Here is a 20,004-nt window from a genome sequence, read left to right as displayed (position 1 = left end):
TGGCAGAGGGAACAAGTCAGATGGTCTGATGGGCAAAAGGCGATTGATCGACCAAGCACGGCGCCTTTTGCTCTCTTATCTAATTAATGCATAATTGGAAAAGTGCCGGAAAGTACATACACTTTAGATTAGCAGAATTTGGCTCTTGTTATCCAAGGTCAAATTTGCCATTACTTCAGAGCTCGATTTGCGCATATAGTAGTCTTGCAATATTTAAGAAATATTACAAAGACCATTCTTACACACATTGTATTTTTATTTTGAGTACACTCTTTAAGAAATAAACCTCGCCTGACTTTTTATTCGACGATCAAAAGTGCCAAACAGGCTAAATTGTTCCTTAATGCCGTAAACACAAGCGATTGAGCGTCTGACCGTATTAAAAATTTCAAGTAAAATACGAATATTAGCTGCCCTGCTGTAGGTCTTTATCGCGGTGGCCTGCATTTTGAGACGTTCTTTTTCTATGTTGGTCATCTAATATAAGAAAACTGTGTGTGTCGTGTCCGCTATCAAAGGGTTAGATCTCGTGTGCGGCTGGGGCGGCGTGCTGGCCGGCTGTTCTCTTAAATACATTCACTTGTGACCTGAATCATTGCGCCTGAGCGGCGCGAATCAGCCCCCGAGAAGTGCGAAGCGCTCAGTTCTCGCGTAGTCGTGAACCGACACACGACATGTGACAAACATGAAGACAGTCTCAAAAAGCAATACTGCCGGCGAAAAAGCCGATAGCTCGGCACAGCAGCAGGAAAAAAGTGCTCCAGGCGGACACAATAGCAAGCCGGTGCAAGGTGTTGGACTAACTCCTCTGTGGGAGCAGGTTAGTTTTGAGTATTTAATATTTTCTTTTTAATAGTTGATAGTATTAGCTATACTTAAAAACTTCATGATGTGTAAATTTGCCTTAAATTTTGTATAAGAAAGCGCTTTGATTGCTGTTCGTTATTCTTAAAAATCTCACAGATCTATTGATCTATTCCTTTTAGTAACTGTTATAAAGTTCCCCAAGAAATTGGGTCTTTTTATAGATATATAAAATTATCTAAAACAAATCATTTCGGTTCTGTGTATAAATAAAATAATGATTTCACTACTAAATGTAAATTAAAATTTATGTGTCTGAATTTATTTCACAAATTTTAAATTCATTTACAAGGCACCAATATCTTTATCATTCTTTAACGGTAGCCAGACCAAAACCCATCAAAATATATATTTTGGCTTTACGCCTTTGCCGCAAAATGATTATGATATGAATAAACGTATTATATAATTTTCATTTTCGCATAAATTAAATTTTTAGGTCACCCGCACTGGTCACATCCCTCCAGACACAGACGTCAGCCTGGTATTTTGTGAAATCAGCGCCAGGTTGCGTCATGGCGAGTGGGAAGTGCGCCAACATGCCCTCCGAGTGCTCACAGACATCGTGCCTGTTCTTGGGCACCAGCGTCTGGAAATGTGTTTGCCGTCAGTGTTGTCTGAACTCATCACCAACTTGGGCCACCCTTCTGCCGCTGTTCGGAAGGGTGCATCCAACACTCTCAGGACGTGCATCAGGGAGTCTGATTCCCCAGACGGAGTATTGCGGACAATAATCGCTCGGGCGAACAGCGATGACAGAAACGTCGCCTTGGGTGTGGTCATCCACTTACCAGTGCTGCTGGATGACAGAGTGTCGATGCAAACCATGTCCATCATGATTGGCACTATTGCGAAAAAGCTCATTCAAATTTCATTTCAAGAACACGCTCTGAGGTGACATTCAAAAAATAAATGCGATTAAATTTACTAAATTTGGGTGTTTTAGGTCTCTAGTGAAAATTCGCCAGAATATAGGAGAGCGGGATTTCAACCACATCTTGGCGAAATGCAATCCTCAATGTCTGCAAGATTTCAGCATCTTGTGTCAAGTGTATGAGGTTACAGACTACACGTCCAGTCCCTTGGATCTTTCGCAGCCACTTGGATTTTTGTCGGACGACGTTCAATTGCAAGAATTTAACATCAGCTCCGATGAAAACGCTCCTGGGCCTAGTGGATCAACATGGAACCAACCGCAAAGGGCCTCTTCTCCCAGTCCTACACGACAACCTGCCAAGAGACCGATTTCGGGACGCTCAAGTTCCATGGACAATCCCAACAAGTCGAGTTCTGGGAGTGGTGCGAGCAGCAGTTTCAGCCAGCCAAGTTCCGACTATGAAGATGATGGCATGTTTATCAGAGGAAAATCTGGTGGCTCGCAAAGGTCGAGAATCGGAACTGGACGACGCGTTCGTTTCGGGGGCGAAAGCGAGTTGAAAACTCCATCGCCGATTGTGGTTTTGAATGATGACGACGCAGTGAAAGAGAACACCAACCCAGTGCAAAGAAAAAGCATGGTGGAAGCGGACAGGCCCGTCAGCCACATACCTGTTCGGATTAAATCAGATACCTACATCAATAGAGAAAATGTAAGTTTTTTCAAATACTAATAGCTCAATTCATGTGAAAATATTTACCATTTACTGTTCTTAGGTTGCTCCTTCACGCCCTAAATCCAGATCTCAAGAGCAGCCACTCACAGCAAGAAACAGTGTTTTTGAAAACCAAATGGAAGTGCCTAAACCGGAAATTCGTGTTTCCTCACCGACCCAAAATGAAGTGACCGTGAAATCCCCGCTTGCACCCCTAGCAGCCCTCCCACTACCTTCACCACCTGTGCCCTCTGCGGTCCTGAACTCTCCTCAGAATTCACCTCCCAAAAAACCACCATCCCCTAAAAAGTCCACGCCTAAGAAAAAGCGGGCTGCAACGAGAAATAGAGAATCGCCCATCCCTACTTTTGACGGTGGCGAGTCTCTTACTGGAAGCTCGTCAGACTACGATAGAGAGGAGGCGGCCAGAGCGAAGACGTTGCCCACTGAAGTAGAAGATGCGCCCAGGGTGGCCTCTGCACTTGCAACTTTAGAAGACATTGAAAAGAAAGCAGCGGAGAACACTAGCTGGGAAGAGCTCAGCATAGTCGACAAGTCTGTGATGGAGGACCTGAGGGACAGGGTAAGTGCATTTTTCTCATTGACCCACACAACTGTGCAATCTGATAACATCTTGAAATTTATGCATGTCCCAATTTTTGAAGTCAAGGGCATTGTGATCAAGGGGAATTCAAATCGCACTACCGGTGCAAAGGAAGCAATTAATCTGAAGCTAGTTCAAGGTCCATTTCATTCCAAATTCATAGAGCAGCGGAAGTTGAATGTGGATTGGACAAAACAGTAGGGGGTGGATACGGATAGGAAAGATCCACAGGCTTGGAACATTGCGTGACTTAGCTCTTGAATCGCACCCTGTACATTTCTGCGAATCCATAATTTAGAATTCGATTCAAACGCCTCATCAATTGAAATATAGGAAATATGCATTTATATTCATTAGTTTCAGCAAAAGAATATATTCTGAAATTCCGCTGAATTTGTTTTGCTGATAAACAAATAATCCTATTAAAATGGTGAGATAAACAACGGTCAGAGTGCCAGTTAGAGGACCACTGAAATTTACATTATGCGAGGATAATCTTTTTACACATGTTCTGCGTAATATGCGGTATAATAAAGCATAACCGAAAATTTCATTCGTGAAAGTGTTACACATTCCGCCCCAACAGCCGCCGTCGCCGCCACTAATAATACAACACAAAATCCATTCTCCCCAGTGGTCACTTTTCCGAGTGACCTCGTTCGGCGCCCTCTCCTGCACGCCACCATATGCAAATCGGCATTTACGGTAATGCAAACAGCGCGCGGCTCCTCAATCACTAGTCCGTCTCGCCGCTTACAGTAATAATAATGCCCGCGCGACTGCACAAAATTCGAGACTGCGTGTAATTTGGACTAGAGAATTAGGCGCTTTCGCAGCATGCATATTCCGCCCCCGCGCTCGTAAATTATAATTTGCCTTTGTGCGCACTGGATATGCAAATCGTTTCACACGAATGTCGAGCGTGTTGCCTACCTTAATCATCGTCTATGGCCTTTGTCAAGGACCTGATTGTGAGCATCAAGCACGACGGAACGTGATGCAATTGCGCGGTCTAGCTTTCAGCATGAAATCACCTAAATTTGAATATTCAGAGATAAAGCCGGGAATAATCGCCTGACTGCAATGAATTAATGTGAAGCGCATGCATGGTACTATTAAATTTATTGTTTCATAATTTAATTTAAAATTAGAATTTGCTTGTCTTAACATCAGAAAGGTTTTAAAAATTATGAATTCCAAAATTTAATACTGCATGAGGATAATTTTAAAATTTCCACATATTACTGCTGGTTTTTAACATTTGCTACCATATTTTCGCCTTCATGCACTAAGGTCTTTGATTGAAATGTCCCTAAATCCGCTGAAAAGGTGCGGAAACTAGCCCGTTTATCTATTTGAGCATTTCATGTCACTAAAATGACCAACTTTTGTCAGTAATGCTCATAAATCCCTCTATTGCCTTGACACTGCCTTCACAATGCGAGGCAATGGGCTGTTTGTATTCTTGTCTCCAATATCAGGAAATATTAACAATTACAAATTCCAAGTAAAACGCTTTTTTTAGCTCTTTTGACCAATTAATGTTGCACAAAAACCATTTTAAAACTTTATCGTGGTATTGTTATTTCATTTAAATTTATTTTTAAATATTTCAGGATGATTGGAGGGCTAGAGTGAGAGGAGCGCAACAGCTGAAAGCAGCCCTTCGCAACTCAGGAGCGGTGGAGCGCCTCAGAGCTCATTTGCCGGAGTTTCTCACCTTCCTGGACTCGATGTTGGAAGATCACAGCCCGCTGGTTATTAGTGCAACGTTGGGCACCTTTGCTCGCCTCTCGGAGGCTCTCGGCACCAAACTGGCACCCCACGTCCGCCACATCTGCGGCGCCCTTTGCAGACCCGCAGCTTCGTCCAGGGCCGAAGTCAAGATGGAAGCGGCCCACGCCTCCAAGGCCCTCATGCAGGCCCTCGGGCCTCAGGTGGTGATGGAGGCCTTTGCTGACAATGTCAAAGCCCGCAACCACCGGCACAGAGAAGCAGCTCTCCAGCTCGTTATCTTGGGTCTCCTCACTTTTCCCAGCTCTGATTTTGACGCTGTTGAAATCGCCAAAAGGGTTTGCATATCGATATGATCACCGATTCAGTTTGTTCATTATGTGCTTATGAATTTAGGTCATACCCTCATTGACTGACAGCAAGCGACGTGTTCGGCAGGCCGCTTTGGAGTGCACAGCTGTCTTGGGACAATTCATACACGTTTCTGCACTGCCCATCCATTTGGCCACTGAAAAATTGCGATCCAAACAATCAATAGACGCGTTGCATGCAGCGGTGAGCGGACGCCTCTCCAGGAAAATATTGCCTGTCCTTTCCTCTGAGGGACTCATACTTTACAGCGTGCAGGTTTCCAACGCTGCAGCTCGAGGACTTTCAGGATCCCCTTTCGGTAATCTTTAATATTTATTAGATTTGGTTTTAAACATTTGATTGAAAAGAGGCATGACGATTTGAATAAATTATTCAGTTATATTTATTTTTTTCTTAAGTTTTGATTTTTGCGCCCCTCTCGTTCATTACAGTTATGAACCATTCATTGGAATTTCTAGGAGCTGACGTGGAATGGATTTTGGCTGGAAGTGGCTCAACCAGCGCTGGTTCTGCCAGGTCAAGAGGTCAGCTCTTTTCAGCCGCGCGCAGAAACAGCAGTGAGGACTCGTTGCCGGAAGACACCAGGCCCATTTCCTCGAACAGACTAAAATCAAGGTATGTATTGTTGTCCTGCCTTTGTCAAGGCCGTACAATGCTCCCTTTGCAATCAATGTCATGTCAACACAAAAGAAACGCACACACCATCCCACGCTATCTGACGTAAAGGTGTTTGCCATTGTGCTTAATTTAAGGGGCCTCTGCTTTTACTTTCTTCGCAGAAATGGCTTTGCGCGTTTGTGTGCGCATTTAATCGCAGGTTCTAGATCTTACCGATTGAGCTGATAACTTACACCTAGCATGCTGATTTATTTATTTGATATCAAATTAGAAAAAGGGGCTAGCAGCATGCGAGTGCTTCTGGAAATCGAGTTCTTTTTTTCTGGCGTCGTTAAATTGTCGAGATTGTAGGTTGGACTGAAAATTATTTAATGATCGTTTTGCGCACGCAGAAACAAGAATTTAAACGCTACTTTTGGATTTCTCCATTTCGCAATACCGTATTAATTAAATATTTAATTCGATGCGCAGCAAAGGACCTAGAAGTCCCCGGAAACGAGTGGTTAAGGATACAAGCTCATCAGAAAAAGATTTCCAAAGCTCTCTGATTCAAGAGTACCGCTCATTTCAAACGGAAGAGATCCCAGCAACCCCTCAACCACCTCCTCAAGAGGAAATCAGGGATGAAATAGACAACAATGACGTTCCTGATGACACCTGGGAGCTGGTTCCAGTATCTGCAATTCAAGTAAGCCCAGCTAATTCTCGCTCTATTTAAAATTTTATTGATTTAGATTAAAAGATAGGCTTGAGGAAAGAAACTCTTAGCCTCTCATTACGTAAACATCTCATGTAATGAACCACTTTAGAAATAGTGCAAGCTGATGAAAATCTTTCACGAAGAAGTATGGTTGCCAGTCAGCTAATCTGCGCTTCATTCATGATTTACAGCCATGGTTGAGGCTTATAACCTCAAAAGGGGGTAATTATTCATAAGGCGCACAGCGAAACTGTAATATATGCAAAGATGCATGAGGTCCACTTCTCAGGGCTGAAACGACATGATAAAAAATGAATATGCAGCACAATCACGCTCTCGCCTATACAGAAATCAATATTGGTTATTTTAATGTCCAAGAATTACAAGCAAAGTAGTATGTAATTTTGCCTCTTTTCACACACGACATTTTTCGCTTATTTTATGGGTCAAAGGGTCAGACTGCTGGAAATTACTTCCGCGTGACCACTGTGATCTTGCGAGCAAAATAAGGCTATGGTGATGTATTTAGATAAATTTATCAAATTGAACATTTCAGCCAATCTGATTCCTTTCCACTTGAAAAACAAAGCAATAAAACGTTGAAGATAGTAGGAAAAAATATCGCATTTGGCGCATAGATGTCAAGACTCGTACGTAAGCATAATTCTACTGCGCATTTTTGCCAAAAAGTGATAGGAGGCGCTTGGGTTTTCTAGAGCTTGCACGATTCCTTAAAATTGCTTTACCAAAGTCAAATAAACACAAAACTATGTTACGCTGTACACAACTTTAAGAGAAATATATGGTTTTATTATTTTTTCTTCTTCAAATAAAACAGGAGTACTATACAATACAGAGCAAACTATCGATTTATTTTGGACTTATTTCCATAGCAATAAAATTGTTGGTGTGATTGATCTGTTTTATTTCGGTTGGCAAATAGGATGGTCAGTGCTTGTGGTGTTTGCTCCTTCTTGAACCCACACGTCTGTGCGACAGAATAAACTGATCTCTGACTTCCCAAGCGGAGGAAATACATAGCCAGGCTTGCACTCAAGTTCGCAACGTCTGCAAAAATATATAACACATCATAACGAGTGAAACTAAAAAAATAAAACATGAAATTACGATAGAGTGCAGGTAAATGATTTTAGGTTTTTTGAAGGACCCGAGGAATTGCAGCGGTTTACTGGTAGCTCGCATTGGGGCCCTTCAAAGTTTGCATATCTGCAAAAGCACGTGTCCGGGCCTACACATTCACCGCCGTTCAGACACTCCTTAGTACACACAAATGGTTCCTTGCTGATGAAAAATTAATATAGTTAAAGACAGCTATCACAAAAAGCTTTGATTTTATGTAAACTTACTTAGATGCAGGCAAAGCAGTGATAATAGCAATGCAGGAAAAAATAATGAATAATATACACAGCTTCATAATGAACTGATCTTCACAGCAGAAGTCAAAAGCTAAAGCAGTTCTGCTTCATCTCACGAATTAAATCAGCAAAAGAGTTATCGCGAGAGTGGGCCATTTCCTCTTAAATAAAGACTTTATCTCGTTTAAACGACAAACTGCATGTAACATCCAAAGTGTAAAGTTCGTAAAGGATCCACACATAATAATATGTTACATTGGGGACAAATTAAATTGACATGTTAAATTTTCATAAAATGAATTTTTGCTTCGATGACACGTTTTTTAATATAAGGAGCCTCATTAAAAATAGATTCATTTTACTGCCTATGAATTTGTTATCACCAACATATTCCTGCGTCCTTCGTACCACGCACTATGCAACCCCGCAACGTAGCGAAATAGTCTTCAAGGCCCCAGTAGAGGCGTATTTTGAGGAGCTTTTGCAATATTGCATTAAAAAATCCTCATAAAAGATTAATTCCAAAAAATGAATCCAGTAGCAGCACCCTCCAGTCGTGACCACTGGAAATAGCAATCGCCGCTACCGCTAGGTGACTATTAAAGCACATGCACGGAATATAATAATAAAATAGCGTGTCGTGCATGAGAGGGGTGGAAGGACGGCGGGAGGGTGGATTCGTGACGAGCACCAAGTCGCTCCCTCTTATCGACTTTTTCGAAAGAAACTTTCAGTTGCACCCTTCAGTTTGGAAAGTCACACACCACGTTTTCTTGTGACTCGCTCTTTTATCTTAGTAACTGGACGGAAATCCGGCAGTTGGGTGACTTTTTATAGTTTTGAGTGGTGGCCTGAGGGTGGAACTGGTGCGCTGGGGGTGGTGGGTTGATGCCGAACAGCTGCAAAATGCTCCTGTGCAGAATTGTCTCTTTCAAAGCGCTGCAACAGCCACTTCTCTGCCAGGTAAAATTATTTTCCACATGTTTTTGTTCTTAATGCGCTCTATTTTTTATCATAAGGGCGATCGCCAATCGGCGCAATGCAGTTTAAGATATAATGCAAATGACACAGCTGATATTTCATATTCACTTTAGTAATCAATATCCAATATTTCATCAAGTCTATAGTTATAATTAAGGGCGCTTGATCGACCAACTGAACCGCGGGAACCAATGGAGCGCTCAGTCTCGTTTATTTTTATTTTTAAGGGCTTCGCGTGTTAATTCAGATTAGGGGTATTTAACTCGTAGATAGGAAATTTTACTTTTGTACTTTATCTACTCTAAAAATGCTTTATGCTTGGAAAGTCGTGGAAGGGTACATTGACGATATCGTCTGACTCACGTGCCGGTGTTTAACCGCAGCGGCGTAACGTAATATTTCTATTGATCTCTATTTTGCTCTTTATAAGGTGGTTGAGAGATATACTGCACAACATCTATCATTCTACTGCGACAATAATGATACAATTGAATAAGTCGCAATACCGGCAATTATTGTTTGTTTCAGGATGACCAAAACAACTCACGCTTGCCCACTGAGGGGCCCCTTTGGACTGCAGAACTCGCTACCGACCCAAATCAGCCTCCTGATGGTAAAAAAATTTTAATATTTTAGTAATCTTATCTATTTTAATATCCGACTTATTGCAAGAAAATATTATTAGTAACACTGCTTATTTGCAAAAATTGATTATTTTGTGATCTATTTTTACGCAGTATATTGGTGGCTCATTAGTTTTACACATGTCTGGCCGACCGTAAATTTATAACTTTATTTAAAGTAAATAATAATAAGATTCAAATTATTTTGCACATTACTTTCGCATCCAATTTATTGTTAGCAACAGCAACTCTCATAAAGAAACAATTTTTTAGATACATACCAACAAACATGAAACGGAAATAATCTTATTACAAAATTTAGGCTTATTGTTGAAAAAGCTAAAACATGACTACCATAACAATTTCATAATTGATGGCATTGCCTGCAACAGTGTAATAAAATTGCACTGTTGATCTGCTTTTTGTTAATGCGGATTCTCGTATTCACATCAAATAGATTTACACGCATATTTATGGCACATCACCATATTCAGAGTTAAATAGCGATTTTTCGAAATGAATGAAAAAGGCGAGAAAAAAATTCCTAAATGTCTGAATTATTCTTCTTTAGGCCAAAACCGACCGATGTATCTTCGTCTTTTGCGCCGACAACCTGAGCAACTCGTCAATCTCGACAAAGAGCGAGGTATGTAGTACTTATTTCACTGCATTGAGAAATAGAACAGGCATTTTAAAATTAAATATGCATAATTTATTTGCAGGCTACGTATTGCTTCCGAGTAAACAGCTAGCCTCTGCTCTTGGTAGCAGATCTACGGCAGATGTAGCATCCTCTCAAAATAAACCCTCCAACCATGAGCCTCCTTCCCCTGCATTCAATAGAAAGACAGCACAAACTCAAGAGCGCGTCTTTGAAAACAGGGGTGAGTAAAAAGCCGTTTTATTTCACATTTTCATTAATTAATCCATGTGTCCAAATTTTTGAATTATAAAATAATTTGCTGGATCCAGAGTCTAACATTCAAATAAACCTTTCCACAGGCAATGTGGAGCGCCCAGAGGAGCATATTTCGCCAACCAGGGTTTCAGTCAGCAACCTATCCAGAGATCGGCACAGAATGTCTCCCCTAAATCGAGAGCAAATTGGCAGTCCGCCATCAACAGCAAGCAGCTCAGATAATGGATATGGGGTACATAAAATATTTTCTGTTTCCCAGTTTCATTAAATGAGTATGAATTATTTGGTTTTAGAGTCCTTACCGCAGACATGAATCAAAAAGAGGGAGAAGAAACGAATCAAGGGAGAGAAATATGACTGATCCAGGCTTCAATAGTGCTAACAGAAGGTGAGTCTAATTTAGACCGATTTGAAATTTAGGAACTTTTTAAAAAATCAGATAGTGCTTAATATAAATTATATTATATGCAATTTGCGATAGTATCTACTAGAAATATGCAGGTGCGCGAGGGGGTTGGTTTTGCAAGGGGAGGGGAATAATCAATGTGCGTGACTTTCTTATTTGGTCCGTGCGCTGCATGAAAATAAAGCGACGGCGCCCTCGTGGTTTTTGTACGCGGCCAGCTAGTTAGTTCTGTTTGGTGAATTGTGCGCGTCACACTCCAACGGCCACGAAATGAACCTGCACAGAGCGGTGTGAGGTGCGCAGGGAATTTCCCGAATATTTACGGAATGGGGTGCCAAGTGTCAAAGACCTCAACGAGAGTCACAGAATTTAGAGTGCCTCGTCGAGAAAGCAAGATGTTTTTACTTCAGTGCCTCTTCCAACCTGAAAGGTAAAAATTGGCCTGAAATTAAACCTGAAAGGGTATAATATTAGGATTTAATTTTCAGTTTGATGGTTGAGTAGACATTTTCTGAACCCAAACTCTTAAAAGAGCCTGTTTTGTGAATATAGTTGAAAAAGATTGAAAGTTAAAAGAAATTTTGACGTTCTGTTGAAAGTTTTTTTTATTTGTTTCGTAAAAATTTTGCTTTGATATAGGCAAAGTATCGCGCACAAGTGTTGAATTTCCAACAAATAAGTCGTTCCGTTGCGTGCTTGGATGGTAGTTCGTTATAAAATAATGTGTTGATTATAAAATATTGAAAGCGGTCACCCACAAAGAAATACCACACAAAGGATACGTATCGATCTGTTTTGCAGTCATGGAACCGTGTCGTCCTTTCATCATTACTTTGTAATCTCTGTCCCGCTTCCAAAAGATTAAAATCGAGAATGTCTGGCGGCACAATTTTAGTGCCTTCCGAGTGTATAATCGATGCCATTTCGGATGTAAAAGGGTCGCGCCCAGCAGAGGCACATTAAAAGCTTTTTCTTTCTCTCCCAACTCGCGTCATTTTCAAGGTGAGAAGAAGCAGGTGGCATTAACTTGAATGAAGCGGCGAAACGAATTAAAACTTTTAACAGCGTCGTTATTTTAATGTGTTTTACAAGCGAACTTTTAAATGTCTCTAACTCGAATGATTCTTAATTGAACGAGTTAACGATTTAATTAAAATGTTCATTATTTTTTGTTACCATTGAACTTTCGGCCATATTACGCACCTCTAACTGTGACAACAATTGTTGTGATCAATTCATTCTGAGATTGGGGTCATTTCCAGGTTGACCCAGGCCTCAGCGCAATTTTATCAGGCGTTGCACTCGTTTGGTCTGTTCATTATACTTTGCTAAGCGTGTTTTTGTATTTGGAGTGTTGTAATTTATTCATATGTGAGCATTTTGCGTGCAAAGCCGCTCTTTCTTAGCTTAGTTCATGCCTCGTTGGCTTCAATAGACTGACCGCAGTAGTCTAGATTATTAACCCTCTCTCTCCTGTATTTATTTACACAATTTGACGCCTTGTCTTGGAAATTGGGTCGCTATATTCATAGCATTTTTATTCGGATTACAGCTATTATTTCAATCTACGATGGACGTGATTTATTTAGTGATTAATTTTTGGCCACGTACGAATCCTTATCAGAAATTAAATTGAAAGCCGGAAAGATTGCCTGGGCGTTGACCGAAATCAAACTTGCATTTTCATGAAGGTTGATTAATTACTTCACCACCAACTGGGAAAATCCATTACACACCCCCTGCTGACTGCTATATTTCCCTAGTGATGAGCTTCCGGACATTGAGGAATTATTTTTGCAAAGTAGGCGATACAGAGCTACAAAATCTAGGCTGCATTGTTATTTCTTGCTGGCCACCGCTTCGAATCAACTTTTTTACTGCAAACAAATCAAAGTTTTAATTATATTTCATTTTTTATTCATTTAAAAAATAATTTTTCATAAAAATCAATCATAGAATATACATGGGGTAATGCAGATTTAACTAAATTTTACTCTCCGCGCCTATTAAAAAAAAAGAAAAAAAAGAAAGAAGTTTCATTTTTATTATTCATACAGCCCAACAGAACAAAATGGAGTTAACAAATCGTGAGACTATAGTTTCTGCATTGCAAACACGAGGCACAGTAGTCAGATCAAATTAAGCACAAGTTCATCCAAACAGCTCAGGCGGCCGTCGACTCGTCCAATTAAAATTTTGCCACTTGAGCGCATTCAAAGAGCAGAGTGCGATTTAATTTCAAGTGCAGTGTCCGTTGCAGCCTGAGAATAATCAACTGGCTTAATCTGTGTTACCAGAAAGATACATTACAAATTTATATCTACGAAACATACACGGAGAGCATGGTCACGTGCAGACGAGTTGCAATTTAAATCCCAGCGTATCAAATACGAGATTCCCCTCCGTTCGCTTCCTCAAAAGGCAAAACAAGACTATGGGAATGGGAATAGAGGTTCAATTCTCACAAGCATTACTATCCCGTACCGCCTTCAGTTAAGTCGCAGGTGAAAGAAACCGAAGAAGTTTTTTTATTGTCTCTTTACTCTGGTGCAAAATGCTGGAATTAGACGAGACGGCAGTGTTCAGCCCATTTAATCCCCAGTTTAATTCGACATTACTGAGTAGCAACTTTGAAAGGTAATTACTATTTCGTAGCTGTATTTTTGCTTTATCGTTTAGAAAAAGAAACCTTAAATATTCTCTAGCAAATTAAAAAGCATTTCGGGTATTTTTTCTTTGTTAGATAGAAATGGATTGTTAAATATGATTTGTTTATCCATTTATCAGGAAAAATTCACTAACGAGTTTGTGGTTGTTCCATTAAATTTAAAGCAAAATAAAATTAAAAGGCAATAGGTAATATAAATATTATATATTTCGAATAATATTATTGGGACACTTCCAGTTCAAAATGAAAAAATTTTAAATTCCATGCATATTCATTCAAGTCATTTTAGCGCTTTGTGTGCTCTCCAGCCAATGTCACCAAGTTTTTCTTTTGACCTTAAAATTCCCTGAACTCTAGCGGAAGAAAGAATTCTGTTATTTTCCCCGTAATCTGTATTATTTGCAGCTGGAATGCAGGAACAAAACTCTATCCAACATCCTTGGTTATTTGTTTGTGACTGTAATTGGTAGATATAGGAAACCAACTAACGACAAAAGTGCGGAATCCGTGCGTTGAAATTCTCAACCCGTCTATTACGTTAACGCATTTTTTTATCTTGATGGTTTGTTTTAGAATTATGTTTCCTGCAAAAATATGACGCACTTGAGAGTTTCGTGGTTATAAATATTATGTGTCATGAATTTTTATAGCCTTGCTGTTAGATTTCAGCCTAACAGGAGTTGCAGGCGGACGTGAAAAGTTAAAATATTTTAAAATTTAATAAATTCATTGGACTGACTGAGCCGCTTTGATAAATAATTAGTTATAATTTTAAGCTATGAAATAACGCATAAACATCAAAAGGAAATAATTGAATATTAAATACCCTACTTTTGCTGCGAACAAAATTACTTTAAGTACAATTTGGTAGATTTGAATGAATAATTTACCAAACACGAGAGTGAACCACATACATATCAAAGAACAATAAAAGCAGACACGTTCATAATTTCACAATGGCGGCTATACAGTATTATTTAAAAAAATGGCATAATGCATAAGGCAATTAATCACAGTTGGTAAAAACACAACTTTTCGTCACAGTTGTTTGTTTTTACAAATTAAAAAGTGGGAGGCATGGCATGCATGTTTGTTTGTTTGTGAACAAGGCTGAATTCCAGTTCTAAATCCATTGCAGGGGTGACAAAAATTCAAGAACTATTTAGCGCATTTTGAAAAACTGGTTCTGATTGAATATTTATGATAATTATCTGTGCAAGAGAGAGAATTAGGTAGATTTGAGATCCTAATGTTCATTTTCTCGCTGTTTAAGAGCTGAGAGTCCTCAGAGAAATGCCCTCAACTCGACTTCCTCTCAAGGATCTGCCAGCAGCAAAAGGACACCAAACAACAACAACAACATCATTAACAACAGTCAACTGCAAATCCAGTCTGCCCCTGGCGCTGTTCAATATGACTCTGAATCATTCATAAACGAAACTGGTGTGCTTTTACCAGTTGTATGCCACGAAATGTTCATTAATGAGCGGTCTTTAACAGCTCCATCCGATAACAAAGCAGAGTCGCGCCGCTCCTCGGCCCACTCCTCGGCTACTCGTTCTGGAGACTCGGCCATAGGGTCCATCGGCTCGAACCAAACCCTACCCACAGTCGGCCAGCACAGCAACATGCACTACTTTGACCCTTTCGAGACTCCTCTCCCGTACAGGACTAAAAGCGTGAGTGGGCCGTTCTTCATCAATGACGGAGTGTTGAGTGGCTCTCCAGGGTCCCCAACTCGCAGACAGCCTCAAACACTCCCAGAGGCCCCCCAGCCCACGCCGCCAGCCATTAGCCCAGCGCCGCTGAACAACAGTGTGCACAGCAGTCCTCGCAGGTCGCTTGCTCCCTCTCCAGAGAGGTCCAACTCCCCTCCAATCAGACCACAAACCGTGAGTTATTTTGGAAATTGTCGTTTTCACACAGTTTTGGTGTAATTTAGGAATTGAGAAAAACCTAAAAGTGAAAATATGCCAATTATGAATATGCTGATGTGATATGAATTAAACTAACAAAATTCATGAAGACTAATTTAAATCAAATTTACCAACCTAATGAGGATAGTATCATTTTAAAAACAAATAATACGTTTTTGTAGTAGCTGTTTTGACTCCGCAGGCCTTATCAGCAGCATTTGACCATCAAAACAAAATTCAAACCACATTATTTTGCTGCACAAAAAAAAATGTTTTTACTCCTTAACTGTCATTGTAGGCGTTGTACAGAAAATTGTTATTCCATCCAATGATTTTGACTTAACAGTTCAAATAGGCTGCAAAGAAATCATTTTCTTTGAGTTGTAACTTAACACTGCTGTAACATATTGAAATTTATTTTCTAGTATTTCTAAGTGCGCTAAAAACAGTGGTGCTAATTACATCAAATCCATCAATTTCAGTCTTCTCCGATACCCCTCCAGCAGATGCAGCAACAGAAGGCGGGTCCTTCAAATCACCAGCTCCCTGAACCTGAGTTACCAAATCCAATGGAGCGGCCTCTGCCCTTGCCAGTCGAGCCATCTGAGCAGCCCCCAGCCCCCACTGCCTTCACTGTTCCCATGATGCCCAAGGCCAGGCCGGCCAGAAGCACAGCCTCACAGTAAGTTTACCACTCAGGAAGGAAAAAACACTTTTTTAATTTTACCATTATTAGTCATTCTTTTTATTAAAGGTTCATGTTATTTACCCATGTACTGAACTTGAGACACAGATTTTAGGGTAGGAAAAGTAGCAGAAATGTTTCACCTGAAATGTTGCTATTTAAAAAATTTTTTTTTTTCATCTCTCATGCAAGAAATTTGTAACAATCACCCTGTGGTAAGACAGTTGAAACTTTCATAAGGCAGTATAAAGCAATGCGGACGAAGTTCGCTTTTATTAAACAACCTCTAGTGAAAAATGTTTAACTAATAAAAATTTTTCCCACCGTTCCAGCATTCCTCGCCGCCCATTGAAGAGTAACTCTTTGAACCGTGGCGTGCGAAACAGCTCGGCTCACAGCTCCAGTTCATCCCTGATGGATGACATGCCTCCAATTCCTTTTAGAAAGCCCCACGACGTTCTCAGCCAGTGCAAGATGCAGTTGGATAGCCCTGAATGGTAAATTTGGCCTTGCGATTCTTGAACAACTTATCCTATTCAAATTTTCAGGACAACCATCATCAAGGCATTGAAGACCCTGAACTACCTGGTGGAGCACCACCCAGACGTCGTCACCTCGGAGCTGCACACCATTGTCACCTTGGTCGTGACTCAGATCAAGAACCTTCGGTCCCAGGTGTCCAGAAACGCCTGCCTTGTTGCGGGCAACATGGCCATCTTCCTGAAAAAAGCTCTTGAGATTGTAAGCTTTGAGTGTGCATTGCAACCATAAAATATTAACAAATTGGGTATTGCAGGAGGTTGAAGACCTGGTGGCACCTCTGTTGCACCGTTCAGCAGACACTACCAAGTTCCACCGCAAGGACTGCAATGAGGCTCTGGACAAGATCATGCAAAACATCGCACCAATGAAGACCCTCGCGGCTGTCATCTCTCAAGGCTCAAGGTGAGAAATTCGCACGTTGATGTCTCCAGTAAGAGATTAGATTAGATCAGTTGGTTCGCATTCTCAGGAGTTTCAAAGCAATGGGAGATATTCTAGCAGGTCGGGCATCTGGTACTGGCTGCCCAACGCCAGAGATGGCAAAAGGTGGTTAGTTTAGTGACTTGAAATGCTCAAATAGCTCGACGGGCTGGTAGGAGGCGCCACTATCTGGTTTTTTCTCCTTTCCAGCAGCCAATCAGGCCCCATGTTATCCGCTCGGCGGTGTTATTGGGACCCGGTGAGCTTATAGCCCACGGGATGTGCTGAACAGAGGTTAAAAAACTGTATTTCAAAAACATTAATTAAAATATTGAGGAAAAAATTAGTTAAAAATTTCCAGAATACTTCTCAATGTCAGTTAGTTTAGTGTTTTGTTACCTTTCCAGTTTCAGTACATCTTGACAGAAAGCATTTGGAAACAAATCGATATAACAGCAGTTTGTTTATTGTTAAAAATAATTTAAATTAAAGCATTACGTTACTCAGTAAATATAAATCAATTTTTCTGTTTTTCTCGCGCAATTTAACTAAGCTGACTCAAATTAAACATGTTGCAGCCACAAAAATGCCGTTGTTAGGACTACAGCAGCAAGACTTTTGGCCGAACAGGTTCAGCGGATGGGAGCAGACAAGGTGATGACTTACCTCAGCAAAGATGTGCGCGTCAAACTGCTCAGAACAACTGCAAACTTTCTGACTGAAGGCAGTCAAGAGACAAGGTAACTTTTGGGGGTGTGCTCCCTTTTGCACTTACTAATTATTATTTTCTCTGCAGAGATTGGGCCAAGAAAACTATGCAAGTCTTGGTTTCACACGACTTGTTTGAAGCCTATTTGGAGCAGGCGGTTTCCCCCAACATCCTCAGGACAATCGACAAGACGCTGAAGGTACTCAAGGGCAAAATGCCGATGAAAAAGTGAAAATGATGAAGGTACATTCAATAATGGGTCTAGTGGTTGATTCATATGCTTAAATATATATTTAACTACTGAAATGGTGTAGTGCACAGTAGAATTTTGTTGAAACTTATTTTATGCGTCGATTTAAATATTTAACTGATAAGATTTTTATGATTATAACCTTTAGGAAAAATGTGATGAGAAAAATAAAACTAATGATAATTGATTCTGATACTTATGAGAAACACTTTTATTTACAATAATTACACTTTGAACATAGGTATAGCGATCATAATTAACAGATGTACACCATTCAATATCTTAACAAATTGTTACAATTGCTGTACAGTAAATAAGTTATATCATGACTAATAACATACAAAATTTACATTTACGAGTGAATGTTGTTCAAACACTCTTCTCAGCAGGTAGAATTTTGAGATACGGTAATTTGTTTTCTAGTTTTGCGCATTTTTTAAGAATTTCCCTTGAAAATGTAAAAAAGTAGAAACTTTCGATTTTCCTGATGCGGTGTAAGCTCTCTTTTGTTTTGATGGGGATGTAAAAAACATTAGAGGCTAAACAACTATGCAGATTAATCAAAATAGGCGCGAGTGTATTGTTCATGTCAAAAGGCAATTTTTAGCATTCTTACATATTTGTATGTATAAAAGTAAGAGCTAAGATCATATTCAAACACTCAAGTAGCAAAATGCAGTCTGTGAGTTTTTTTAGGGGAAAATCAGATGGTGAGTTTTATTCTTGAAACATCAAATTTATGTTGTGGAATGAATGTGTTTCTGATTTTGACTTGATAAGCAGCCTTTGCCACAAACGTGAAAGAGATATTTTCATACAAATTGTTTTTTTTTCGCTTTTCGAAGGGTAGAGGATATTTGAGTTTCCATACTGACTATATTGATATACATTCTGATAATGGCTATAATCTACATTTTGGAGGGTATTGTGTTGAATATCAAAATTGGCATTTTTTCTAGGTCTGCGTTTGTGCAGCAAAATAGAGAAAGTTGTAAAACAAATTGACAGAGGCATCAGCAGCAGCAACGAATAGAAACTATTAAGATATAAAATTAAATTATTTAAGAACAAGATTGGGCTGATAAGAAAAAATGCTGCTGTGAAAACAAAAATCAAAGACGGTTTCTCCAGCTCGCACACCAACCCAGCACATCCACGTGTATAAATAACATAAAACGATTTTGCGACAGCAAGAATAATTCAGCCGCGCTACTACCAATCGACCGAAGGGGTCCGCATTTTGTTCCTGGCGCAGCTGGGGAACAGCCTCCACCAGCCGGTCGGCCCCGTGTTGGTCGAGGCAGTGGCTTTTTTGCTGTTCGGCGCCGGCGGCTGCTCTTGCGCAGGGGGTGGTGGCGGGGTGGCCTCCACCCCCTCGTTGGACTCGTGACTGGACGCCAGGCTGGAGCACTCCGAGTCTCGCTGGACGCTCTCGTAGCCCGAGCTCTCGCAGTGGACCGTCGAGGAGGCGCCCCTCTTGCAGCCCCCGGACGCCCCGGACACCTGGTGTGACGGAGACTTTGACGTCCTCGTCACCACGATCACAGAGTCCAGGCCGCTGTCGTAGCCTTCGCTGCTGGGAGCTCGATTTGTCTTTTGCTTTTTGCTGCCTTGCGACTTCTGCGGCGACTTTCCAGGACTGCGTCTGGCGCCGGCGAACAGGCGCGTCAGCCGTGGTGTTTTGCTGCCCGTGTTCGCCGCTATGGGGTTTGAGCTGGGTAGACTGCTGGTGATCACGGTGCTTTCATCGTCGTCCGATTTTCCAGTCACAGTTCGCTCCTGGAACGAGAAAATTTCAGTGTTATTTTTTTAATTTTATCATGATAATGGAGATTTTAGTTTTTGATGGAAGAAATCATAATTATTACAGCTGTGAATTTTAGACGGTTGTGAATGACTTATAATTTTAGACAAATCTACACGTTAATCAATTAAAATGGCTCTTTCCAAACAAATCTGACTCTTTTAATTTTTTGTTTATTTATTACCTCTCTTGTTAAATAATATTATTTTTCTTTAAACTT

The 20,004-nt window shown here is 40.5% G+C and overlaps 2 protein-coding genes and 1 long non-coding RNA gene across 4 annotated transcripts in view; 1 reads left to right on the top strand and 2 right to left on the bottom strand.

Moving 5' to 3' along the window:
• The first annotated feature begins 388 nt into the window (after positions 1–388).
• LOC135940091 (TOG array regulator of axonemal microtubules protein 1) lies at positions 389–18,175 on the top strand. The gene is made up of 21 exons (XM_065484826.1): positions 389–820; positions 1,304–1,758; positions 1,811–2,453; positions 2,518–3,039; positions 4,677–5,132; positions 5,191–5,464; positions 5,625–5,781; positions 6,256–6,472; positions 9,370–9,454; positions 10,036–10,110; positions 10,187–10,348; positions 10,467–10,615; positions 10,677–10,771; positions 14,731–14,900; positions 14,958–15,349; positions 15,856–16,055; positions 16,391–16,555; positions 16,607–16,799; positions 16,855–17,003; positions 17,600–17,761; positions 17,818–18,175. The coding sequence occupies exons 1-21, from the start codon at positions 686–688 to the stop codon at positions 17,960–17,962; spliced, it is 5,001 nt and encodes a 1,666-aa protein (XP_065340898.1). The 5' UTR covers positions 389–685; the 3' UTR covers positions 17,963–18,175.
• Positions 7,329–8,013, bottom strand: LOC135940099 (uncharacterized). Its single transcript, XR_010574820.1, has 3 exons — positions 7,852–8,013; positions 7,613–7,786; positions 7,329–7,552 (listed from the first exon to the last, which is right to left on the bottom strand). It is a non-coding gene; the product is annotated as an uncharacterized LOC135940099 (long non-coding RNA).
• The window catches only part of LOC135940092 (kinesin-like protein CG14535), a 197,807-nt gene continuing 195,966 nt past the window's right edge, over positions 18,164–20,004 (bottom strand). For both annotated transcript variants that reach the window (XM_065484827.1, XM_065484828.1), the window contains one exon: positions 18,164–19,759. In XM_065484827.1, coding sequence (XP_065340899.1) covers positions 19,193–19,759 — 567 coding nt within the window. In that variant the 3' untranslated portion in view covers positions 18,164–19,192. The remainder of the gene's footprint in view (positions 19,760–20,004) is intronic.

This window comes from Cloeon dipterum, chromosome 3 (assembly GCF_949628265.1).
Source record: "Cloeon dipterum chromosome 3, ieCloDipt1.1, whole genome shotgun sequence".
NCBI classification, from domain to species: Eukaryota; Metazoa; Arthropoda; class Insecta; order Ephemeroptera; family Baetidae; genus Cloeon; species Cloeon dipterum.
Note: the sequence above shows the minus strand (reverse complement) of the source record. Positions and strands in the feature narration are given on the sequence as shown.

Coding starts and splice junctions, on each gene's coding strand:
- LOC135940091 (XM_065484826.1), top strand. CDS start 686: ATGAAGACAGTCTCAAAAAGCAATACTGCCGGCGAAAAAGCCGATAGC. Junction 16,556..16,606: donor CAGTTGGATAGCCCTGAATG/GTAAATTTGGCC, acceptor TCAAATTTTCAG/GACAACCATCATCAAGGCAT. Junction 17,004..17,599: donor GTCATCTCTCAAGGCTCAAG/GTGAGAAATTCG, acceptor AACATGTTGCAG/CCACAAAAATGCCGTTGTTA.